Consider the following 26,941-nt stretch of genomic DNA (forward strand, 5'->3'; position numbering starts at 1 on the left):
CATTCTCCGAGAGTGCCGCATTCCACTATGCGGAGCGCGCCAGCGTTTCGGCCACGAAGACCGCCAGTGCGAGCGGATGTATGCAAAAGCCATTAAACCCACGGCAAATCAGGGCGCCTCCACATTGTTTATGAATGAAGCAAATACTAAAGAGGCATCTTCCTCGACAACAGCTGTGGTCGAGGCGAAGAGGGATTTGGAAGCTCCACTCCAGGACAAAACCGGTGCTGAGGCGGACGCCAAGGCACGTGAACCAGCATCTTTCCAGGAGACCATGCACATGTCGGAGTGCGAGGCGAAATTCCCAGTCGATATGCTGGGACTCCTGGAGTGTACTGCGTAGGCCAAATATTACTGTATATATAGCGACTTGGGTATGAGTTTGTAGCCGTCTCCAGGCAGTTGCTTGATGTCAGTGTCTTGTGTGGAAGCGGGTATTTACGGCGTCCTAACTTCTAAAACCTGGTGAGCTCTTCCTAGCTGTTCGGAGTAGTGCTGGCTTCCCCCTTGTCGTCGCTCGCTCGGTTTGTGTAACCTCGAACTATCGCGTCGACTTTAAGGTTTCCCTCCACTCCTCCGTGCCCAGGTGCCCATACCACATTCTGCTTGTTTTTGAGTTTTATCGCCTCCTTGAGGAGGTTGCCGGCCTGCCTGCTTATCCTTCACCTTAGGAAACTTCTGCATGCGGCCTGTGAATATTTTATCCCGTCCTAATTGACATGCTGGATATTTATTTTCCCTGGTTGTTAAGACGGCTACGACCGCCGCTTTTCTGTCTCTGTACGTGGAAGCATCCACGTAGAGGTCGTTTGATTGCTTTGCCAGACTTCGGCCTAGAGCTCTTGCCCTAGCCTCTTTCCTCCCTGTGTTGTGCAGGGGGCTCATGTTTTTTTGGTGCAGGGCTGACTACGAACGTTTCCCTAATCTTTTGTGGTATGTCAGTCGAATTTTCGATCTCTCTTGTAGCGTCTCGGTGGCCAAATCTCGTTAGTAGGTGCCTTCCTTCTTTGGATTCTGCTAGCCTGACTTTCTGAAAGAATGTGGCCGCTTCGCTATGTTCGTTATAGGTGTTGAATACTACAAGTTTCATGAGATTTAGCATAGATGCTAGGGGGGGGGGGGGAGTCTTAGCGCAATCTTATATGCTTTCCTAATTTGGGCGTCAATTTCATTGTTTTTCTCTTCGTTTAGCTTGTGGTACGGCAAGCTGTCCATCAATCGTGGTATCACCGAGGCAGTGACCATCCTGATTGTGTCGGCCTTCGTTAGCCCGCTTCCTTTATTCGTTATCCTGCGGATCATTCCGCATATTTGGTTCGTTGAACATTCTCGCTAGGAAAGTATACAACAGTTGCATCTTGCCTGTACTCACCTATGGGGCTGAAACGTGGAGGCTAACCAAGATAGTTCTACTTAAGTTGAGGACAACCCAGAGGGCTATGGAACGAAAAATGGTAGGGGTAACATTAAGAAATAGAAAGCGTGCAGAGTTGGTCAGAGAAGTAACTCAAGTTACTGACATTCACTGAAAATCAAGAAGAAGAAATGGACATGGGCAGGACATGTAGTGCGAAGAGAGGATAACCGATGGTCGCTGAGGGTAACAAACTGGATTCCAAGGGAAGGAAAGCGCAGCAGGGGGCGGCAGAAAGTTAGGTGGGCGGATGAGATTAAGAAGTTCGCAGGGGTCAAGTGGATGCAGCTAGCACAGAACCGGGTTAAGTGGAGAAATATGGGAGAGGCCTTCGCCCTGCAGTGGGTATAATCAGGCTGATGATGATGATGATGAACATTCTCGCGCTGTGCATTAAACATCGTCGTCTTCATGAAGTTCAATCTGCGCTGCTCGTTTAACTATAGGTAAATACGCCATACGCATTCTATTAACGTTGATACACATCTCGTTAAATGCAAGTCAACGGGTCGTGACAGCATTGCTAAACCAGTTTGTCAAAGTGCCAACCATCTAGTCGTGACAACACTGCTAAATCATAGACGTACACGAGAGACAAATAGAGGGGAGACGGCCTTTCGCGCGGTAGATTTTAATAATAATGAATCAGCGGCATGAGTTGTAAACAATCATTAATATTTGTAATTTCGAGAGGATTTTATGATATAATTTTCCATTTATATCGCAGTGTTTGCTCTGGTCTTTTTAGGATGCGGACAACGACTTGTTTTGGCATTGTGAGCCGGTGGACTTACCGAGAATGCCGAGGGCTTCGTGGAATGGTTCGTCGTGGGTCCACCGCGCATCTGGATTTCATGGTAGTCCAGTTTCCAGAGGAGCCTGTCCAGGGCCTGCTCGTACGCCCAATACCTGTGGAATCGAGGCACACGAATACCCGATTGCAGAACGCGTGTGTCATTTAAAGGGTTGAGTATTGTAGGCAATCCGCTAATATGTAACTGGGTTATGATTAGATAATAGAGCTTTCTTGATATTTGTAATGCGTATCCTTTGTGGAGCTCCCGCGCCCCTCATGACCTTTTGAACTACGCTCGCTCCTTCCATTCCGCCTTGGGGCGCGGGGAGGTAGCGCAAGCTGCACATGTGCAGACTTTATCGCTGGGCGTGAAGTGTGCTCGGCTTGACAGCGAGCCTTAATAAGGACAGCGGAAAGTCAAGCGAGGGAAATTTAGTGACAGCGCTGCTGAGACGTGGTCGTGCTGTCAGCAAGCGGCACGATGCATTCCGGGGAACACCGACAGCAAAGCGGTGCCCCACCAGGATGAAGACTGAAGCAGCGCGTCCGGAGAAGGGTTTGCATGAGTTGTTAGCACTCGCAAAGCAACGACTCTGGTGCCACTAGGAGCGATTTTGCCGTGTCGCATTACCCTATTCGCGCTGTGGTTTGTTTTGCCTTACCGCGACGTGTAAAAGCACGGCCCCCTTCTCTTTTCGTAATCTTGGCATTGCGCTGCCGCATGCCTCAATGTATATTTCAGTTTGCAATGTCTTCCGATGTTTTATAGTTTAAAGTGCCTTTTCTTTGATCCGGTATAAACCGGTGTTTTTTATACAAACTGTGGATTTGTGACTCGGTCGGGCGAGACCATTTCTCGCGGATCCATTTCTTAGCAGGCGGATACATGAAATGGCGTCACTGCATGCGGTATTTCCACTAAAATAGCTTTGATTTCTTCTAAATCACAAAATGCACAACTTGGGTCTGTATTTAATGCATAATAAATTTAAACGACACCTTTTTACGAATGCGCAGTGTGTGGAAGCCAACTCAACGAGATTTCTTATGTGTATTTTTGACGCCGGATAGTTTGAAAGGGGGACTCACAATCGACGTTGACGGCCTTCAATTTTACACTGTAACAATATTTCTTAAAGCAATATTAAAAATTTGGTTTGTTAATTTTAGTTCATTAATCAGAGTAAGCTCTACGCCGTACATAACGTCCGCCTTGACGTGCAATCCACCTGAAGTGGCTACATTGGCGTATTTTCATAGCTTTTCAAAGAAAACTTGCACTGAATAAATTGAAACGCCCTGTGCACAACTCCGCCCTTTCCTTCCAGTTCATATACATTGATACCTAGTCGTCATTGTCAGTGCTTAGGTTTTGCAACAGAACGTTAAGATAAAATTAACGACTGATTTTTAGGAAAGCAAGTATTGGCGAAAACGAGATAGAAGATATAATGTCAGCTGTCGTGGACAGAGGTAAAGAGGATAACAAACATCCTGACCGGGAGAGAAAGAAGCAGAGAAAACCAAAAGAACAAGTCGGACAGCCAAAGGGGAAAGAAGTCAAGACTGAGGATAAAATAAAGAGAGGCTGCTGTGGAGAGAGACAGAGACAGAAAGAAGGAAAACAAAAGGGAACTTAATATCATGCTGCTGGGCTAGTTGTGAAAATCGTCTTGCGGGCAGCGGATGCGAGCGGCGTCAGGCTACACAGGCGCGCCGCTAGGAGTCGGAACCGCGAAGGCCATTGGCCACGTGAGCTGATCTAACAGGGTCTGTGTCTCTCCCCCACACGGGCGAGGAGGGTGTCAAAACGCCTTCTCTCTGTACAGTTGCAAACCGGCTCCGTCGCCGCTTCCACCTTGATGACGTCAGGCGCACACAACAGCCCAGCGAGCAATATGGCGACGCCTAGGGAGCCCTCATTGCAAGGTCTATAGATGCGAAAATACGCCCTGAAGAGAATTTTGATCAAGATGCCATCAGGTGGAGGCCTAGGAAACAAAATAAAAGACCGAAAAACCTGCGCGCGCTGTTGACGCAGAAGGTGCCGCGCCGTAGGCAAGGTCACGAGGTTCAGCATAGGAGTAGAAGCCAATCGTCGGCGTAGAGTAAGCAACGGCGTTCGACGAAGGCCTCGCAGCAGTGACAGTGGCGCCGGCGACAACACCTTGGGAACTGAAATCTCGGAGGAGAGTATAGCTAAGGGAACCGCGCTTAAAAGCGCCAGCGTTAAGCAGTCGACTCCGTCCAGACGCTCGACCATGTCTGAGGTTTAACTACGCAGTTACTAGTTCAGCCATTTTCTTTTCTATATGAGTCTTGTCGACTCGGTAAACAGAAAGCACGACTCTGAGAAGAAGAGATAGAGCAACGGGCCTCAAAAAGTTGGTTCGGCTATACAAGAACAACAGCGGTTGTCCGTTGGCTTAATTTCTTGGGTCCAAACGGCGGCTTTGATTAATCTCTCGTACCAAACTTAATGCACGGCAAATTCTGTCACAGGGTACGCAGCTAGCTGACCGCAGAACCTAACACGGAAGCCATACTTACCGGTAGGCGACGAAGCCAACTGCGGAGAGGAGCACAAGCACGCCGCAGGAGACGCTGCCTAGGATCTTCCACACTTGCGAAGCCCATGCAAGGCGAAAAAAAGTGGTTCGCTGCACCGTGTAGAGCAGTGGCAGAAAGTAGAAAGAGAAAACCGAAACACTAGGACGAGGGCATTGTCGATACACTGTTCGTCATGTGTAATCACCATTATCAAGATATCGCCTACATCGTAATATTTATTCGTCCTTGTGCCGACACGGTGATGTCTGATGATAAAGAAAACAAGTAAACGTACATTATTCATCATCACCCCCCCCCCCCCCTCAAAAACAGTGGCCGTCGCCAAGCCCATTTGTGGTCACTGGCTCCAACTTGATTGCGCACACTTCTCGGATGACAGTCTTTTTGGTACGGGAATACCCGGACAAGGTATACATTGACAGGCAGGTTAAGGTTGGAGTTTTCGGTTAATGCTTACTTTGATTGCGAAGTGTATATCCGAGGAATTTGCCGCAGCTCTCGTGGTAAATTCGATGGACCTAGTTTGTGTGATGATTGGATAGGTATCGGTGTCGGGCTGCGTCATTTCCCTCGTGAAATGTTCGTTCTATTGCGAACAAACAGCTTCGTTAGAGTGAAAAAGTGAACGAAAATTCAGACTCGATTTCTCTTACGTAGGGCACGAGGTTCATGGATAGTCAACGCTACAAGCAAACTCACATATGCACTTCTCTCCGGTGAACCCGCACGGCGGTTCGTCTTTTGGGGGAACTTCCTTGATCCACTCGATGGTGTCGAAGAGCTTCAACACCTTTGGACATGAAAAGAGAGAGAGAGAGGGAGAGAGAGAGAGAGAAACAAAGAAAGAAAGAAAGAAAGAAAGAAAGAAAGAAAGAAAGAAAGAAAGAAAGAAAGAAAGAAAGAAAGAAAGAAAGAAAGTGAAGGTCAAAATGCGACTTAAAAAGTGAAATGGAGTGTCATGAAGAACAACGCAATAATGAAGAGGCCACACGGGACAAATAAATGCTACTATTAATTACAATTATATATCGCCCAAGAACTCCCCATATATGTACATTTTTACATCACGTGCGCATAACCTGAAGAAGTGAATGCCCGTCTTGCTTTATTCTTGTCCTTTTCTATCTTTTTCATTCTTTACGTATCTCTGTCACGGCAAGCCAATTCTTAAACATTCTATAGCAGATAATATTTAAAAGGAATAGATTCACTCATCAACTTGCTCTTTCTTGGAGCGCTTATCTTCACTCAGGATCGGTATAAGATCAACGGGCCTCAGCGGAGGAAACGCTCTTTCTCAGTAGGCCTGAGTGCCAGCCTTAAAGTTATTCCGCCTCCTCCACGACAAACCTGCGTTCCCGCTTAAGGTTCCACCACAACTAAGTCAGGCTGGAGGCGAAAAGCAAGGCGCCCGTGTGCTCAGTGCACGTTAAAAAACCTCAAGCGGTCGAAATTTCCGGAGTCTTCCAGTAAGGGGTCTCTCCATAGCCCGAGTCGCCTTGGGACGTTAAACCCAAACCCGACAAACCAACCAAGTCAGGCTGCGAAAGAAGCACGTAACATGCTGTTTGAAGCTTGCTCGTAGAGGCGCGGCTAGCATATTTTTTTCTGGCCGCACGGTTCCGCTTTCGCCTGGGTGGCGGTGTAACATTCCTTGCGCTCTAGTGGTGACGGGAATGGCACACTCGAAATTGTGGAAAGTGAGATGTTACCTGAGCTACAAGCCCTTCCCTAAATGAGAAGCCTAAAATAATAGTTATATTTCTGACATCTTTCGGTGCAACACCCTGTATACTTCGTGCTGCGAAGACGATTAGTTTATATCGTATTCACGCGTCTTAGCCACTCCTGACGTGTGATGTGTTTCTCACCGGCAAGGTCGATCCGTTTCCGGAGAGCTCGAAGACTCCGACAGGAAAAAGACCGAACGCACCGTCCGCCTGTCCCATCCTCTTGCGGGCGATAAGGGTGTAATTGCCTTCGGCGTCGCCGTTGTCATCCAGGCGGACCATGTAGCCCATGGCGCCTGAGCGGTCATTGAATTGAAATTGAAATTGAACTGAAGATTGAAATGCTGCACGTTTTAATGCAGGCAACCGCATTTAAGAGATATCCTAACTGAAACTAGCCCCCCCTCCCCCCTCCCCCCTCCCACACCAGTCCACTCCTTTCCTTGTCACTAGCCTACTCTAAACATGATTTACTCTATAAAGAAGTAAAAAGGGAGTATATCTCCACCAGTGCACTCTCTAAAGGAGCAGGGTAATTTCTCCAAGGATTGGGGTAGATTTTTTCCACTAAATATATGTAATGCTGCAAATTGTTGGCAGCGAAGGTTGATTCCAACCTCAATAAAAAAATTCGTTGTAATTAGCGATCGAAAAAGATATTTACCGTGGCACTAGAAATCTTGAAGTCAGCAATTAGGAGAGATTAACCTCGCTTAAAATATTGATAAGTATGGGAGCTGTGCATGCTTTGAACTGGGATTCTGTTTCAGTTGTCAGCCAAAGGTATTTTTTAATGATGAAAACCTGCCCCAGAGCTTGGGCGGCATACCCTGCATCTGATAAAAGTGCACTCTAGGACATCTAGCTCCCTATAGAGTTATCTGGGTTTAGAGTGTACAGTCTCTATAGGCCGTAGTGGCCGCGCTTACTTTGGTAGGAGCGTCCGCGCATGTGCTCGAACAGGTGCTTGCCGTTGCGGAAGTCTCCTCCGTGCTTCAGGCAGGCGTTGACTGCCTTGGCGTACACCATGACGGCGTCGTACAGGTAGGCGCCTTCCGACGGGATCTGCGAGCACAGCAAGTGCACTTGTTGGCCTATTGGCTGCTGCAGCAGTACGTGGCGGAGGTCACCGCTCGGGAAACACATAGATATGGTCAAATTCTTTATCGCTGATACCACGGTGAGCAATTCAATGCAGCAGTATGCAAGCGCTGCGGCTGCCTGATTATAACTGCATCCACGAAAAAGACTCATACTATGCAAGGACTCGCATAGTATTTGGCGCTAACATGTTTGTACACAGGGCTGAACCTCTCTTCTGACGAAGATGCACTTTGCCGTTAGTGGCTTTGAGATAACTGCGGCGAATTTAACTGCACATGCGCGTGGAATGTCATGCCACTCAGCCATTACAATATGTTTTCAAGGGAGATGTTGCAAGGTACTTGATAGCGAATGTTTTCGACCATGCAGCGCACACTATGACGATCAAGTTGGAGCGAGGCGCAATGCCCGGAACGCTCGCACAGTAGCCGCTCAACACGTAAACGGAGGAACCTCGCGTTAACATTTGCAGCCGTAAAAGGAGGCCAGGTGAGGACCACTTACCTCACATCGGCTGTTGTGGGTCGCACGCGCGCAGCTCCTTCTATAACAGCCAGCCAAATCATTATTACAGTTAGACGTCAAATCGCAACGCTACACGCACGTCTCGGCACTCCATCTTGAGTAATTTGGGCTGACGTTATATTCGCCATTGAAGTGATCTAATCCGCAACAGCGTTAAAGACCTTACTTTCCAAGAAAGCCGACGTCAGCGTTGTGAGTGAGAAATCCGCAGTGTGCTTTGTGCAGGTACACTTGGTATACTTGGCACGCGTAACGTGGCCGGGAAGTGATTGGTCATCGGTTTGCGGCGCAGGCTGAGACCTTTTGTTCTTAGTATTTTTTGAAGCATTGTCAGATTATGATCATCGTGTTATGTAACGAACAATTACAAATTCGCGAGGAGCTGCCAGCTTGGGTAGTTCCTTTTAGATATGGGACTGGTAGGTTAGGTTAGCTTATGGCTCTGTGCTAAAGAGTATTTGAGAGGTAAGTAGAGCATAAGTTAAGGAATTGGCGTTTAAGGGGTTCGCAAGGGGTTCGCAAGGGAGCCGCAAAGCGGAGTGTCTACGCTGTTGTGGCATACCCTTAAAGGCAACCTTAAGCGCCTCTTCAATTTTTAGACCAGGTGGTATATACCTGCCGGTCTTCTTATCAAAGACATTAGGTTCAGTAAGGATCCACTAGGCCCGTGCTAATTATTGGAATTCTGGTCTTCGCAAGAACAAGGCACACATAACTCGGCGCTTTCACAAGAGTCGGAAAAATTAAGTGGGAAAATATCCCTCTAAGTAACGGTGAAGCACTGCCAAAATCTAGGGGGAAAGTGTGCGACTCTTACCCGGGAGTGTGTACGATCCTTTGAAGGGGTAACCAAGAAGCTAGGGGTGTGCAGGTAGTTTTTAAACTAGATTGAATACAAATAGAGTTTCTTTACTATGGAAAAAAATACGATCAGTTCAGCTTTAAACAGAATCGAATCTATTATAACTCGAAGAAAAAAACACGAGGACGCTTAAGCTTCGATTAAGGCTATCTATTGACGCGATAGCCCCTCCGACACCGCCTTTTTATTTTATAATTGTTAAATATTTATAATAATAATTATGTATGTATGTATTTATGTATGTATGTATGTATGTATGTATGTATGTATGTATGTATGTATGTATGTATGTATGTATGTATGTATGTATGTATGTATGTATGTATGTATGTATGTATGTATGTATGTATGTTTAACTTTATTTGTAATAATAATTAGTTCACAGGAAAGGAAAAGTGCAGTATCTAGCTGTTACACTTGCTTCCGTGGACACCTGAACCGCGCAGTAAGGGTGAAAATGCAGAGTGAAAGGGGTGCCATTATAGTGGATAGCTGTGGAGTAATTTCGACCACCTGGGGATCTTTACCGTGCACTGACCTCGCACATAATAAAATAATTGGTTCACAGGGAAGGAAAGGCGCAGTATCTGTCACACCTGTTCTGTGGACACCTGAACCGCGCCTTATGGGAAGGGAAGAAGATGGAAGTGAAAGAGGAAAGAGAGAAAGGCATCATTTTGGGATATTGGGTGAAAGGAAGTCGTTTTATATCTGTCCCACTTCTCGGTGGACACCTACACTTAATAATTAACGGCTTACAATCGGACACGCATATTTTTTTTTATTTCTGGACACGTCCATATCATATGTACCAGATCCGCCTTATCCTGACATAGTTTGCACCTATCTGAGAATTGCTCCGGGTACCACTGAATTAAAGTAGCTGGGTTCGGAAAAGTCCGCGGATCGTGGCAACATGGTACCCGGCGTATGTGGTCCCTGTTTCCGAATAGGGAAAGAAATATACGATGGAGGTTATTCGACTTTCGTGTCAATAACTCGGCGAATATTTGAGCCTTCGATATGTTAATATCTGTTTTATTTGGCAAATTATTCTACACTCTCTATACCTTCATGTACATTGCTACTCAAAATTGTATATCATCACGAACTGCCAAATTTTATTCTGTATGTAAATACTGATTTGTGATGTATTTGTTCGTTAGAATATATTTTATGTGCACTTTCCTTTGTTAATCATGTGCATTTCCTGTTTTGGTCATTTATCGCCACTCATGTGCATGTCTAATGTCTAATGAAACTTTTTCTAAACGCATTCATTTCGTATATTTTTAAACGTGCAATATTTCATCTGTTCCGTGAATATGTTAGATGGATATTCGATTTTCTATTCGAAATTTTAACATATTCGCTCAGTGCTATCAAACATGTCCTCTCCCGAACCGGGGAAGTATAACATAGTAAATGTACGCGTGTTCCTCTATGGTAGAATGGCGAGCTAGCCTAAAGAAAAATTACGCGGGACACTTAAGCTCCGTCTTTAAGGAAATGACGCGATACCTTATCAATGACACCCGTCTACGCCCCCCTCCCTTTGTGGACATTCGTGCGCATTATACCATTTGCATGTAAAGTGCCGTATTTCTTCCACACTGCAAGCCTTTTCCATCAACATAACATTATACAAATGAAGTCCATGTATCACTATAGGCTGTGCTATAAATATAAACTCGCCATAATGAAAAAGGATGACTTCTTACTTACACTTGCTGGGTTAGAGCAAAGCAGAACTGTGTATGATACCCGCGCAGCAGAACCTTGGCATGTTAAGAAATGCCGCACAAACTATGGCAAACAAATGTTGCAGCATACCTTACCGACCCTTCTGAACCAGTGTACTGCTCCGAAAATATTTCTTTGAAAGAATTGCCCCAAATGTTCATGTAGTTTTGTACTGTACAAGTACAATGCACTGCGTACTAAAAGTACGTCTCTTTCTTTGTGCCGACGATGTTTTTTTTTTCCTCACATCTTGTTTGATGCATTGTACTCCGCCGCCGTCAATGCTGCTCTGTAAGAGGAAGCCAGGACCTCTCAAGCTGTTTATATAGCTTTTTCCCTGGCTGTCCTCGCAACACCAGTTGCGGAAATAAACCTTCAACCTTCAACCTACGTTCACCCTGAATTTGACCCTTATATTGTCTTACGCATACTAATTAGCACACAGTCTTAAGAAGCTACCCCGTTATCTTCCAACGAGACTACGTAGCCAGTTTGACTCAGGGTGTAAGGGTCCCAGTGTGTTGGGCTCCCACCTCACCCATCCCATCTTCAGGAGCCTCCCGAGTTAGAAACTCCTGTCAACTCTGTGTCGCGTAGTCTCGTGATGTCACACAGACCATCAAAACATCAGTACTGGATCCTGTTGTTTGCTAACTACCACGTGCGATAGGCATTCTCGTGAGACATCTGTCACAACACCGACGCCGCTGGCTTTTCTGGAGATCAGGGCCTTTAGCGTTACGTGTTAAAAGAGTCATGATCCCGGACTTCGCCAAATGAGTTGATCACGTATCTCTCGCGATTTGTACTTATGTTTTAAAATGATCGCTCTATTCCTCCTGGTACGAACATGGGGACAGCATGGTTCCGTCTGAGTGACCTCTAAGGTCAAACGGGGTTTTCCTCTCTAGCGACAACTCTCGCCTAGTCTGTCATGCTGTAGTTTAGAGCTGCCGCATAACCACATTACTTACTCACCACTTAACAGTCACTAATGACCTTTCACTTTGACCTTTGACCTGTGGCCCTTACCTTGACTGGCGATAGATTCTTAACATCAGACGTGTGACAGGCGCGTGATACGCTAGCTGAACACGTGCTATTAGCAAAACCAATCAAAGCAAACCTGTTGGTCGACAGACTTGGTTCAAAAGCGTTTAATCACTGTTAAGATTTTACTCATTTTCGGGCAGTTGTGCTCCATGTCGCCATTTCAGGTAGCTTATTCGGTATGCTCACCATGGCAATGAGTGAAGAGTGTGACATAGGCTACGAAACGCGTCTGCAGCGTTTTCCGCCATCTCTTGATTTTGTCAGTGCACAACATGTATAGTGGTGATAGCAGTATTGCGCATCCAATATGCAATTAATTGTAGTAATTTAGCCCCGTAGAGCAAGCGAGAGAAGACATTTGCTGAAGATCAAATTAAAACTGTAGGTTGACTTCTTAGGGTCTTTAGCCGTAACAGCTGAATTAACTTGTTCTTATCAACGTGGCCCTGGACCCATCCGGAAATGTGCAAATGGAGCCTATAGTTAGTATTTCATTGCCTCAATTAAAATCACCAAATGCGATGCCAGTTACTACGAACACCTCACCTTCTTCCTGCCTCCTATCTGGTCGGCGGCGTTGACGATATTGAACGGTGGTCGCTGCATGTACTCGTTGACGGCCACGGAGAACTCCTCGAAGCCCGATGCCGGAGAACCGACGATGCCCAGATAGGAACGGAATGCTCGAACCACCGCAGGGTCCGGGTCTTCACGGAACAGCCCTTCAACATACGTTTCGCTGAACTTAAATTTAACGAAACCAAACCTAAAGATTAAGTGATGTTCCAATGAAGAGAAATGCTGGCATTCGGCTGATGCTTCACCCTCGTTCCCAGAGAAGATGCCAGGCTTCCTTTATACTTGCCCCCGCTCCCTTGCTAACCGACTACGCATTAAACAGGGCTGTTCCATAACTCGGCGGCAGAAGGATAGGACGTCGTGGGGAAACAGATTCCGCGATGTGAAAATGGGCTGCAGCCACTTATTCTTCAAAGTCGCCAATTTATGCCATTTTCACTTATATGAATGAGTCCCAACAAGGACATTTTAAATATATGCCAGGTGGTACTTGAACTGCAATCCGTTATTCTGAACATAGACGCCATGTTCTATATCTCGCCATCGCAAGTACGAATGCACTACGTGCGGCGTTTCAATGCCACGGACTCAAGGTGTGACTGTGCTTCGATCGTGCATATGCATATTTACTGACCGGTGAGGTAGCGTGCGGGCTCCTCGACGTCGTACTGCCGCACGTCGACCCCGACGACGAAGTATTCACCGCCCTGTAGCAGGCCTCGGGCCTCCAGGCTTGCCATGAGGCCGATGTGTTCGAAGTATTGGCCCAAAACTATGAACACTGTGCAAATTTGGACAAATTTATAAAGGTACACGTAAATCACAAATATTCCCCGCATGCATTTACTGAATAGGCAGCGATGAAGCAGCACCCATGTTTTCAAGAAATATTATAGTAGGGATAATACAGCTGCTGGACGTTCATGGGACGCGTGCGACTCTCAGGGGGTTAGGCTCTCTAGCCAAGTAAGTGCATATAGTAGGATACAGCGATGCTTGTAAACGGTAATATCAATACCAACTCAAGTTAGGAGTATACTAAACGGAAAATCTCGAGTCGCTTCGGCACTAGCAAATCAATCACTCCTATTTATGTAAAACGTTGTCAAGCTAGCACAGCCAACATACCTGCCATTAAGCTTTAAAAACAACGCGCCACTAAGTTTTAAAAACAGATTTTTGAGGTATATATAGAGACGGCTGCTGTACGAGCGAATCACGCTAGCTACTAAGCTGGATAATTTCCTATAGCTAATTTCTGTACTTTTACGTTCAGACATCGGGTTATAGTTGGAGATTTCTAAAGAGCTGTTAATAATAATAATAATAATCAATTTGTTCACAGGAAAACAAAAACGCAGTATCTGTCACTTTTTCTGGGGACACCTGCACCGCGCCGTAAGGGAAGGAAGAAAAGTGGGAATAAAAGTGGAAAGAGAGAAAGAGAAGCCTTTAATGGAGGGCCTCGGAGTAATTTAGACCACTTGAGGATCTTTAACGTGCGCTGACATCGCACAGCACCCGGACCCCACTTCGTTTCCAGAAAATTATTTCAGTAATATTTCCAAATATGCTTTTATTTCAATAGCCTAATAGCATCGCCTGACAGACTCGCTTTTAGAAAACGCGAGTCCTGTTGAGCGAGGCGACCAAAAAAATTGTCGAATCTTAGCGTGAGGGTAATGACATTTTCGAAATTGCGAAGACGTGGGTTTTACTAATGGCCTGCTACAGATCAGTAATTGGAACTAGGGGCCTAACAGTAAGTTAAACCGCTATTATATCTAGTTGAGCAGCTTACTAATTATCATGGCTAACGTTTTCCCCGTCAGCAGAGTATTATTGAGCTACCTTTTTCATATCTGTGAACAACCCTATTTCCTAGGCTCACAAGGTATACCTTTATGCCACCAAAAGCCTATTGCTGAAAACTGATTGTATGGCGCAGATCATAAATCTGTGTGTCGAGGGGCTGCTTGCTTTGACTCCGAGTATACATATGCTGACCTCTCGCCTTTGTCACTGCCTCTCCGAGCATCGCCTCGAAGGGGCTCGGACCGTAGCCATAGTGGTACGTCTCGTTCCAAAAGGTCACATGGCGCAGGTGGACGCCATGCGACCTCAGCGTGGCCATGACGCTGGTGGCCACGTGACCGAGCCGCGAGGCGTAGAAGAGCGCCACCTGTCGCCAGCCAAAGAAGGCCAACAACGCAGCCACCGATTTGGAGATGTGCGTCTCCGGTGGACGCGTGCGGGCAAACGTCGGGAAGCGCTGCTTGTCGGACGTCTCCCGGTCCAGGCAGAACTGCGTCGCGTGCATTAAGACCACATCTCAATAAAGCCGACGAATGCGCATTACTCAAGGCGTGAATATCACCATGAGTACAGGTACGAGCGTTGCGAAAGAAGGCATTTAGTCTCGCTCGACACATAATGAAATTTGTACTGTTATATATGAAACTCAGAAGAGTGCGAACGGGGCCATAAATCCCACGAGACAAATTTGACGGAAGCTAGCCGGACGGTTACAGCTGTGCAATGCGGGAGCCAGGAACAGATTTCTCGGCATGCTGAGGTAAAGACAGGGGGAGCAACATACACGTGTTTTTCACTAGTACTACGGAAACCCAACCAACGGCGGCTTGAGAGGTGGTGCCATAAAATGAGACAGATTTCCACTACTATACTCTCCATTCCTCACTGCACGTTCATTGATCACCTCCTCCTCTTGCTCCTCTTCCCATGGTAACAAACCTCCAGATGGTTTCCCAGGACAGTTACCCTCTGTTACGCCTGCCACTTACAACCACTATCCAGATGCGAAGCTCAGGAATGGTCGCTTAAAAGCTGTTGCTGTGAGATACCGTTTACCCTTCATGTACGTAATCGGAGACTACATGCTAATAAAATGCGCCCTTTCATACTGTTGCGACCTGAGCAATGGGAGAATGTACCGAATGTCAGAGCAGCTCGCACAAAGAGCGCAGCGAACGGCCAGCGCGCACGCGTCTAAAGTCAGCGTATCGCCACCTGAGCCGGTCTACACGAAAATCGCGTGTTGCATAATTAAATATAGCTCCCGTGACGGCGTGTGATTATCGTATGTAGCCGGATGTAGCATGTGCATCATACTGTTCCGAGAATCGCTTACCCGACTGTGAGCTTGATTTATAGGAGCATATGTTCCAGTTCAAGGATTCGTATCACTCAGCAGAAATTATGCTTGTCTTGCCAACCTATTGTCATAGTAACTGCTCTAACTTGCTAACCTGGATAATGCAAACTACGATAACCAATAATCTAACGGCTTGGATTTCACGAGGATGCAAGCGTATATAGCAGAGCGCGACATCAGGTTAGGTATAAGCTGATAAAATTTGGAGTTTGTGGGGATTACGTAGCAGCAACTAGCACAGAACAGGATTAATTGCAGGGCCACGGAAGATGTGCTCTTGTTCTGAAGTGGACGCAGTCAGCTATAGGATGAAGACGGTCATGGTGATGATGACTTCTTTAAGTTTGCTATTTTAACCCAAAAAGAATGTACGATGTTTTTGGCATTATTCGCGATTGGCTAGCGAGATTGCTACTTTTTCTGCAGAGCTGCCATGATTGGCTGATGTATGGACCGTATAGATGGGTACAAATCTGACTTTAGAATCAATACAGGGTTAAGAAATAAGCTTTGGCCTTCCGCGCGTCGCAGCCATCACAATACGATTCAGTGAACATTTATAATCATTTATGGACTAGTGCTCAAATAGTAAGTGTTCAACGCTATTTGCCGCTACTATTCCGGTACAAGAGAAACAGGTGCTATCATAGTCTCGTATCTGAAAAGCAGGCTACGGACGAAGTTAGACAACGGAAAGCACTGCAAGTTCACGACGCCTATATGCGATATACAACGCACATAGGACACCATCGGTAAATTGAGGGCGGCGGCGAGGAAGGCTTCGTGCACGCAGGTCTCTTGGGGCCCGATGAAGGCCGAGACATTCTGGCGCCACAGCCGCGCCGTCTGAAGCACGCTGTGGTGTTCACGCCCAAAGGTCTCCGCCACAAGCACGTCCAGTAGTAGCCCGCCCACCAGTGGAGCCCTCAGGTTTACCTGCATTTCAGAGGGCGTTTAGTCTGGCTGCCCTTAAAAATTTAAAGCGGAAGCATTTATAGACTCATTAGTGCGGACAGGATTTCTGCGCCAGCGTAGGGGGTCACACCGTCAGTACCGACAAATGGATTGATGAGTAAAAGAATGCTTGTATGAAGTAGAGTGAAAAAACGTCTGTGTACAAATTTTTGTTGATACGGAGTACTTCCTTATTTAATTAGTAGAGCCAAAAAGTCAGTTAGACGTCGAAATAGCCAATGACATCGATACAGTGTGTAGACGTCAAAACAGTCTCGGACGTCGAAATTGTTCAAAATACGTCAAAACTTCGCAATAATAAACGCGGGAAAAAGAGAAATGGAAGCAAAAATATTGTAAAAGGAAAGATGCAAATAAGTGCAAAGCGTCGCAGGAAAGGCTTTCGCCTTGCCGCGCTTCAGAGCGACCTAATGAAGTGCATGTAATGAATTTTTCAGAGAAGAGAGACCAGTCGTCGCCAAACCACCCTTTATGACAACATTCCGTGTGACGAATCAAATAATAATTCTGCGATTCAAATAATTCTTCGTGTTTCCTGTGTGACTCACTTATAAATCATACAGACAAGCGCTGCCATAGCGCTTGTCTCTTGTCCCGTTGTTCTGCGCTGTTTTGCCACAAATGTATAATCGACATGCACTAGCGCTCTCTTGTCAACACATGAGATGTATAGTACGCGTAAGAGGTACGTATAACGTCATGCGCGTTACCAAGAAGCCATGCGGAGAGCATGCGTATTTTGTAATCTTTTATGTCATTTAGATCCACTCCAGTGTGTGTGGCCCATGTATACGGGACGTTAATTAGCGGATAGGCAATGTAACAGGGAGTGCGGCCCATATATACGCAACGTTTAAGTAGCGTAATCAGTGCAACAGAGGAGTGGTCCGTGACTTCTTGAAGGAAGCGCATGACTTATGCGTGAACACATTTCACGGGAATGCACGAAATGATGCTGGACACCCTGTTGAACTATCATCCGGGAGGCATTGTCCTAGCCATTTATTTAGTCACACCGCCTTTCGCACGGCCATAGGTTCGAGACATGGGGACCGAGGTCCATACACATTTAAACGCGAGCTACAAGTGAATGGAATCGCCTGCATGCACCTGTTACTAACGCTGATTGATTTTGAAGATTTTTTTTTCCAAACTGCATGCCACGGTTGGAACACAAATTATTTGGTTACGAACTTCGTTTTCTTTTCTCGTTTTCCTCTTCATGAACTCGACGGCTTGTTATCCTAATGTTTCCCTTTTTGACTTTTATGTGTTCTTTATGAAGTGCTTCCGCAAATTTAAAACACATTTTGTGTGCTGTATGAATTGCATAATATTGTATTTCTGTATAGCTGCTTTGTATATTTTCATCACGTTCTGTTAGATGTTATGAAAGTAATGAACACCTGCCAATGTTTTCTACTCGAGGCTGGCAGAATTTCAAATCAACAAATTAAATAGTAGTGCCGTATTTTAATGGTAATTTAATTTAACCAATAACAGTAACAAGCACGAACTATGTTACTCGAAGGCAGAAATCCGCTTTGGTCGGATCTGCCCTATGTAATGTATTTACTCGATTATAACTACCTCCTCTTTTCACGATCGCGATGCCAAAAATGAGGGGGGTGGTATATTAGAAAAATCCCAAATATCTCTCCCCCATCAGCCCCTTCTGTTAACGCGGTGATATCTTGATGAGACAGGAGCAGAAAATAACCTTTTATTTGCTAGAAAAGCCAGGCAAACATGTTCGGGAAACGAGAATGCAGACGGCTTGAACTTAAAACTGCGGCAACTCTCTTCAAACTCAAACATCCACTGTGGCTATCAAATATAGCTGACACCAAACAAACCAACGTAGGTCCGCGATGCCTGCCAAACCTGTTGAGCTATGGCAAATGGCCGCCCACCACGTGACATTAAGCTGGTAGCTTCATCGGGCTCGCTCTCAGCCGGCTTTTGGTGCTCTGTGCCGCCAGCTGTCGTGTGGTGTTGGTATGCAGTATTGTGTCATGCTACATCGAGGCTCCGATGGCTCCTGCTCGACGAATGAATGAGCAAGCACGCTGGCAGCCTTCTCTGCGCGCCCTTCCTCGTAGAAAACAGCTTGCTTGGATTCGCATCTAAATGTTCCTGTTTTTGTTATGCAACGTTAGTGCTTATAATAGCGAATGTTAGAACCGCGAAAATAAGGTAATCTTTTCCTTAACTCTTGATCTCTCCAGACACACCGAGCCACCTGAGTCTCTGCCACCCACTTTTGCGTTTCTTTTCCCTTGAATGCTCACGTTTCATCACAGACCACATTTTGCATTACTCTGAAATCAAGTTAAAATTCATTGCGTAAAATTCACTGGCACCCATGTAAATAACCTGCAAATTGTATTCAAATTTTGTGGTTAGTCATTTCCTATAGGAACAGGGGGGATTTGTGTCTGCGTCACGGGTGTGAGAAGAGGTGAAAACTAACTGTGACCTCAGTAAAGGGTTAGTTGCGACAGGGCGGCCAAGCGCCGGGGAAGTTGGTTAACGTTCATTGAAGGAAACTGAAAGCGCTACCAAAAGCGACAAAGAATGGTACACACTGCCTGTGTCCCCTTCTGTGTGCGGCTTGCTAACGCTTAATGTTTCCCACAGTGGTCATTAAAAGGTTCATCGCCATTCGAAGCTGATAGAGAACAAAATAGGCTCACGCCTCCCTCTTCTGTTATATCCCATTTCCGCTAAGACCAGAGATAATGGTCAACTCTCACATTAATACAAAATTCTACGTCACCTGATCAACGGCGAGTGTGAGCGCTCCCGAGATGGCCAGTCCTGGCCTCCGATAGCTCCTGTCTCCTGGTAGTCGCTGGGATCCAGTTAGGTAGCCGAGCACAATAGTTTCATTGGCTGTTACAGCAGCAAATAATCGCTCCCAGAAGAAAAGCATAATGGCAGTGATGCTGGGCCCCATCCCGAATGCACAGTTGGTCCTTTCGAGCTTGAAAAATGGGAAGCCCGTGAAGAACTCTTCTTCCATGGAGCAAAAGCGTCGAAACAACTCACTCTCATTTGAGGGCGAAATGTTAGATGTCTACGACATTTATACAGGAACGAGGAAATAGATACCCTGAAAGTAGCTGCATCTGATAGGGTTCACAGTTCTTGGAGCTGTTGCAAGCAGGATCGAAGTGAAGTTTAGAAATATGTCCAAGCTGGGACATCCTGTCGACGTACGGAATGGACGTTCGGAGGAAAGGTCATGCTTCGCGAAACTCCTTTGAAGTCTAATTTAGCGCTGAATATAGGCTGACATACACATGCTTCTTACTCGAGCCTCTCGACCGTTTCCCGGTGCCTTCCAACGCGGCGAAACCTATATGTGTGTCGTTGTACCCACATGAAGGCGAGCCTCTGCCGAAGCTTGTATGCGGGCTTGTAGGTATTTTTATGCGTAAGAGAGAGTGTCGCATTTAATTTCCCGCTGGGGTGCGGGTCGTTGTCCCTTGAGGCGTGGTGATGCGTTCCACAATGTGGGCTTCTGAGTTCACAACGATGTACTGCATGCAACAATGCCCGACACCGGCCCGCGGACAAGGCTGCCGCCTCTAAGACGGAGGACACGGAGGCAAGAAACTTGCTTCTTTAGCTCGGTGGTAAAGTTGAAGAACCATAGCCCCTAGACTTTAGTGCGAGAGCAGTTTCTACGACGGTGCTATCTTGAGAATGTGAGAATCATAAAACTAGTGGACAACGCCTGCGCGCAGATGATATTCTGGAATTCACTCCTCTCATTCACAGCGAACCAATTTGAGGCGTCGGCGCGGTCAGTGGATGGTGACTCCCTACCCCGAGAACCAATCAGATAAGTCGGTGTGGCCGCGTGAGTGATGGTGCCACAACTTCTTGAACCAATAAGATGGCTCTGTGCGGGTGTAATAGCTGCGCTCAAACTTCAAATTGTCGAGTAGTGCAATGGGCAGTGTATTTTAGTGCGCAATAACTGATTCGCAGATTAAATGTCTAGCAAAATCATCTAATGCTTGCATGTCCAAAAAGAAATATCACGTGGTTTCATATCTGCATGGCTACGCTTAGGTTCGGCTTGAAAGTAAAGACATGGCTTTTGCACCTAGTAGTTTACTCTATGGTTTCGGTTTCATTTATGCCATAGGGGAATTACTTCGTGTGAGCACCGCCTGCCTCTCGTCGTTAGCCATGGTATGACATCGTCTCTGTGTCGAAATCCGGGGCACACCACCGTCAAAACGTTCGAGCGAACCAATTCTGTCCTAGCAACTCGCTGTTGTCGTTCGCCTCTACCAACTACCGAGTTATCTGTCTCCTTCTTTTTCTTCTTCTTCTTTTGCTGCTTCTTCTTCTTCTCCTTTTCCTTCTTGTTCTTATTCTTCTACTTCTTCTTCGCTCTTCGGACAGGCACGGCGAAATGGCGAGATTGTGGCTAATATAGCAAAAGAATCAGCCTGTATAGGACCCTTGCATTGAAGTTACCCCTAAGCCCCGCAGGCACATTTATACAGCTTGGGTAAAGTGGGGATTTATTCGTCACCACGGACAAATTTCACCACGAACAATTTGAGCATTCCTTTAGCTCCGCCATCATGAGTATGACGTTAATGGCTTCGGATCCGCAAGGGAAGCCGGAGACTGGAGCCATTAGGGGTAGTGCGTCGTACGCTTAAAACCTTGAGTGATCCCCCATTTTTTTATATTTCACATCGATCGAAGTACAAACGCCGCGGCGAGATTTGATTCCTAACTTTGAGCTCAGCATTCGGTCGCGTTAATTGTTAAGCTATCGAAATAAAAAAAAAGGCATTTAAATAAACTCTCTGCGCCGCGGTCAGCGTTCAAATCGGGCAGTAGGAAAATGCCGGAAACATCGACCGAAAGTTTGGCCAGAAAGTTTGACCGGAAAGTTGAGCATATGGCTTGGTACTGTAAAGAAAAAATAATAAACTCACAGGTTGCTTAGCGCTTTGTCAAGTACGATTCAGAGACAGTTATACGCGAGAGAATTAGTAGCGGCCGCCATGTAAGAAAACAAGAAAATTGTCCCTTGGCGGTGTAGGCAGCGTCGATCGTTTAAAGCGTTGAGGCGTCGAAAAAGAACGAGCCTGCCTCTGACAGGTGGTAGTTGGTAGGCGATATGACCGGGCGCTCATTGGTCAGAAAAGCAATGGCGCTTCGGCGATCATTTCTCTTTCGCTAATGTATAGTCACTGGACGTGTGATTGGTCAGCGAGTTGCTTGAGGTGCACGATATCAAATCTGGCTAAATGTATATATTTGCGCAATGTGTCAGCGCCGAAAGAAGGGGTTTCCCATGGTTTTATCCTAGCAAATGTGTTGACCTGAAACGGGAAGGGAACCACGTTCCCCGCGTCCCTTCAGAACCCACCCACAGACCACTGCAGCGACGTTATGCGTAGTCATTACATGCCGGTCGTTCAGTGTGGTGTGCGTTACGCCAAAGTGAACTCTGCTGAAGAGCAAAACTTGCCACAGCTGCCGCTGTAAAATTTTGTTCAAGCCCTCCTCTTCTTCTTGCAAAATGGAAAGATAGAAGGCGCCACCTCGTCTTTATGTCGGCCATGCATACAGCCTGTGCTACACGTACTGTTCGGATTAACATGATACACATATTAGGCACGTTAACTCCCAAACATACCAGCGCTTAGTACGGAATGGCGAAGGCTTCGACACCATCTCTGGCAGGCGGTGACCAGCAGGAAATATTACGGGGTGCTACGGTGGAGAACAGGCGAAGTAACGATCGCCTTGGCGTAGCCGTCCTGGCCGCGGGTCAACGGCGCTGCCGGGAGAGGGCCTGCTCAGAGGGCGGGGAGAGAGGGCCTGCTCATCGAATCATCGATGAGCAGGCCTGTTCGTGGCGCACAGGACACAATAGAGCCGGGATCCATACAGGATTCCAGATACTCCTCCTTTTTCTTTTGTACTGATCGCTTCCGAAGGGGTATTCTTATTGGCCAACACCGTCGCTTACCCACTGAAACAACGTAGTCCAAGTTGCGCTGATCCTTTATGGGCATGTGTATCTCTCCACCCGTGGTCACGTGATCCGTAAGTGTTCGGGAGATGGGCGTGCACACGCTAAGGTGGTAGGGGACATATGAGATACCGCTATCCTCATCAGGGGTCATTGATAACTTAGAAAATCCGACGTCGTCGGCGTTCTGAGTGTGAATTCACGGGTATGCCCCTGGGAGTGGGAGATGGTCGTTGACAGCTGACATATGGTCATGCATAGACTGGTCGTAGGATTCTGGGACTTCACGAGAACACATGACATGGCAACGTTCCCAGAAGTTGCGAAGTCGGGCTTCCCATTAGCGACGGGACATTTCAGCGTCCTCTATTTCTACCGATCCCGCTCTCTTTCTTCTTCTTCCTCTACGACACGTGTCACTAACCGACGTGAGTCTAACCCGGTTTAGCAACACCGCATAACCAAGCATACCAAAACTTTCTCTTGTATAATGTGCTTAGCCGAGCTAAGCATCAGCTATTTTTTAGAAAACCAAAATTATATGAGACAATGCTAATTGGCTTTATATTTATTTTAGCCCTCGGGCTATATTGGGGGCTACGGCGGGCCCCAGGTAAGAGGCAGACTCCGGCAGTTAACTAAATACGTTAATTACCTTTCAAACTTCCATTTTAGGGGTATGTATATCTCTAGAATTGGAGCTTGCCCTCCAATATAGCCGCGAGAAAAATTTAGAAATGGTTCCTTTTCGAGCTCGCGTGCGTGCGTGCGTGCGTGCACACACACACACACACACACACACACACACACACACACACACACACACACACACACACACACACACACACACACACACACACACACACACACACACACACACACACACACACACACACACACACACACACACACACACACACACACACACACACACACACGCGCGCGCGCGCGCGCGCGCGCTCATTATAAGTCTTTTACACACCGATCCAAAATTATATTAGCCAGATTTCAATCCAACCCCCTGTCCTCACAATTCACGCCAAGGGAGCCATGAAAAGGAAATGCGCACAATAATTGAAAAACGAAATTTTGCCTTTAACAAACTTCGTAAATGGCGCCAAGAACAGTGCTAAGAGCTTATAACGCTAGTGCCTAGATGTCGCCACAAATTCAATCATGATAGCATTAGCCATTGAGGTATTTACATTTAAAATCAAATTATTATTATCATAACTTGATGATAAAATTTGTAAGCAACTTTAAATATTTTTAAATTAGTAAGCATTACTGCTTAACCCCAGAAGAGGAACAAAATCGGCCAACAAAATCCAACCCAATCCGTGTTCACGTGAAGCGGCTATTTCGTTCGAAGCGCGTGTTGACCGGCGTCTTTGTGCGTTTTGGTGACGTTCGCCGTTTTCTTTCTTCTTCACCAAAAAAAAGGAAAAACACCGGCGCTATGGCATCGCTTCCTCTCAACCCAAAGCCATTCCTCAACAGCCTGACCGGAAAGCCGGTGATGGTGAAGCTGAAGTGGGGCATGGAGTACAAGGGCTACCTCGTATCCGTCGACGGCTACATGAACCTGCAGCTGGCCAACACCGAGGAGTACATCGACGGCAACTGCACCGGCAACCTGGGCGAAGTACTTGTTCGCTGCAACAACGTTCTCTACGTCAGGGGCGTCGAAGAGGAAGAAGAGGACGGCGAGATGAAGGACTGATTCGTCCGTTGTCGCCTACGACAGTGTGTGTGTGTCGTTTCGAAAGAGCGTTCTCTCACCTGTTTCGTGTGTGAAGGTGGTGCCGTCATTTTGTACAGAAGAAAAGAAAAAGGAAGCTTGTGCTCATTGTATTCATCCATAATGTGTCCATAAATGTGCTTAGCCTTCGTTACTCGCATCTTTTATTTCCTGCTTATCGTGCACGCAGTGCGGAGTACGAGCGTAATGGCCTCTCGGCATGGTTTTCGGTCTTCGTGATCGTGCCAGGTGTCTGAGCTACTCAGATTAATATGCTCTAGCGTAGTTTAGTTTTGCATGGAGGATAAACGTATAGCTCAACGAGGCAATTGGTCCCAGCAAAGTTCTTACTGACCAGCGAAAAAACAACCGTTGAATGACGTTTTGCTGCTTGTACTACAGCTGTCTACCCCAAAACCGTCCTGTGCATAGAGGTGTCCTAGTAAACTTTAAATATTGGTACGATTTTCGGAATGTGGCATTACAGTACTTTTTTTTATTTGCCTTTTATGGCTAGGCCGTGTGCTTAACATTTGTCGCGTGGCCTTAATGTTACCGCTTTGTTATGCGCAGTACGAAGTTGATTAACTGTTGAAGCCTGCTTTTTAGAAGTTGAGCACAACTGTTGGCTTAGTGGCTTTTGCTTGCTGTTTAACATGCGAAAATGGGCAGATTTTGGTTCTTGGAGAAATAATTCAGTACCATTCTACAGGCTGCCAAGCTCTAAAAAACACTTTTTATTTATTGTGCTGATGTGGTCTGATGTACACTAGGTATGACAGAATTATCCTTGGACATCTTCAATGCCTAGAAACCAGACATGCAATCTTTGAGGTACCTTAGTTACCTGTAGTGTGCCATCAATATGCCATTGCTCGTTTCTGGAGCACATGCTACTACTCAGATCAAGTGCATGTTTATTGAGGTGCTTTCCTGATAAAAGTGATATATGTTTCCATTTTTCAATGACAACTTGCACCAAATACACCCACTGCTGGAAAGAAAAAGGTCAAAGTTTTACGAAACAATTTTATTGTAGCATACAGCACATGCTGACAGTGAAGTTCTCTCAGGGATAGCTGGTTCAAAACAATGAGCATTCAGAAAAACCCGGCTGAAAAGTATTCCTAAGCATTAGAACAGTAATGCATGTGCAGTAAATAATGTAAAAGGGTACATGTACCTATATAAATGCCTGCAAAAATTCTGGTTTCGCAGCAAAATGCATTATAGTTCATTAGACTTGGGTCTTCTTTACATTATTCAAACATTTAAGAACTCCTTTCACATTGACTTGTGCTCAGTAATTCAAGAATTTAGGATGAATCGCGAAAAAATATAGTCTGCCTCACAATCTGTTTGCAGCACTGTGAAAGGTAGAGCTCTCTCATCCAATCAGGTTTGCAGGAACACAGGAAATAGTCCCTCAAATATTTCTGTATTGAAGGAATATTTTTCAAACAGAACACAGCAATTCGAAAAAGCTTGGATTAGAATTTTTAGATTATGTAGGTCGTACCAAGCACTGGTGAAATCAAGAGACAAAGCCTGCACGGGCATAGTTATGCAGATGTCTGCTGCGAGATGATAAGAATGCACTGTCATTGGTTAACATGTGATTAGCCAAGCTGGTTACATTGCCTGTGAACTGTCTGTTGAATACCCACACACCTATTATGGTGGCACAAATCTGAGTGCAATATGCACATAGGAACACAATTATGTAGTGCGCGCCATCCTGATTGTCTCAGGTTTACTGCAGCTTCCAAGTGCTGGAAACAGCTTGCAAGACGGCACACAAACATTTTTTTACGTGTGGCACTGAAATGATACTTTATAAAATATATTGCATAACTGTACTCTCAACTGGACACAACACCAAATACTTTTAACCTATCACTGTTTTTTGGTGGCTATGACATTCAGTTGCTGAAGATAAAGTTCACTGTTTCAGTCCCCACCAATGTCTCCACCGCACCAGTCACTTTTCAATTGAGGCAACATGTGAACACACCCATATGCAGAGGTTTTGTTACAATGGTGATGGATCTCTATGGTGCACAGACAGTTAAGGTTAGACGGACTACAAGGGCTTAAGTGCTGAAGAGAGAACCGCTGGGATTGAAATTAATCTAGCCTTCCACTGCAGCATGTGTCATATCTTACACTGTCGTTTTGGCATGTGGAAGTCTTTTTTTATAAGAAAACAGGAGTCTTGTACATGGCCAACCATGCTTTTATTTGTTTATTCTCACATACTGTAGTCTTGAATAAGGCAGCGATAAGAAGCGCAAGAAAAGTTGGCTGTGGTTTAGCTCTGGTTAACTCTAGTTGAATTGTGAAAGCAACGGTTGCATGGCTACGCTTGTTGTTGTAGCTTGTGGTTAAGCGTTTGGTTTAGCTCTATTGTATAGCCGAGACAAGCTGTTCAGGTAATGACTAGGCTTTTATTCCTTATACCAATGATGACGCTGAGATGATCAGTGAAGTAGTGGGACTTTTTTTAAGGAATAACAGCGCGGAGACGAAGGACGAGGAAGAAGACAACACCTGCGCTGGCAGTTTATTAGAAAGAAACACGCAAAATATACTCTTTTCACAACCAATAACGCATGTGCGACACCAATCGCCAAACAGATACCTCAGTCTTTTGAATC

General features: G+C 46.0%; 2 protein-coding genes across 2 annotated transcripts in view; one reads left to right on the forward strand and one right to left on the reverse strand.

Moving 5' to 3' along the window:
* LOC146189946 (guanylate cyclase 32E) overlaps positions 1–16,490 on the reverse strand; it is a 37,025-nt gene extending 20,535 nt beyond the window's left edge. Inside the window, 9 exon segments of the mRNA XM_084604671.1 lie at positions 2,209–2,323; positions 4,761–4,833; positions 5,481–5,571; positions 6,653–6,807; positions 7,441–7,576; positions 12,345–12,520; positions 13,012–13,158; positions 14,385–14,682; positions 16,291–16,490. Coding sequence (XP_084460797.1) covers positions 2,209–2,323; positions 4,761–4,833; positions 5,481–5,571; positions 6,653–6,807; positions 7,441–7,576; positions 12,345–12,520; positions 13,012–13,158; positions 14,385–14,682; positions 16,291–16,302 — 1,203 coding nt within the window. The 5' untranslated portion in view covers positions 16,303–16,490.
* A 7,390-nt stretch (positions 16,491–23,880) lies between these two features.
* Positions 23,881–24,438, forward strand: SmF (small ribonucleoprotein particle protein SmF). Its single transcript, XM_084604672.1, has one exon. It carries the CDS (start codon positions 24,003–24,005, stop codon positions 24,264–24,266), a length of 264 nt encoding a protein of 87 aa, XP_084460798.1. The 5' UTR covers positions 23,881–24,002; the 3' UTR covers positions 24,267–24,438.
* The last annotated feature ends 2,503 nt before the right edge of the window (positions 24,439–26,941 follow it).

This window comes from Amblyomma maculatum, chromosome 5 (assembly GCF_055883805.1).
Source record: "Amblyomma maculatum isolate TAMU_Amacu chromosome 5, ASM5588380v1, whole genome shotgun sequence".
In the NCBI taxonomy this organism is placed as follows: domain Eukaryota; kingdom Metazoa; phylum Arthropoda; class Arachnida; order Ixodida; family Ixodidae; genus Amblyomma; species Amblyomma maculatum.

What these genes read in the sequence shown, in the direction of transcription:
- SmF (XM_084604672.1), top strand. Translation starts at nt 24,003, where the DNA reads ATGGCATCGCTTCCTCTCAACCCAAAGCCATTCCTCAACAGCCTGACC.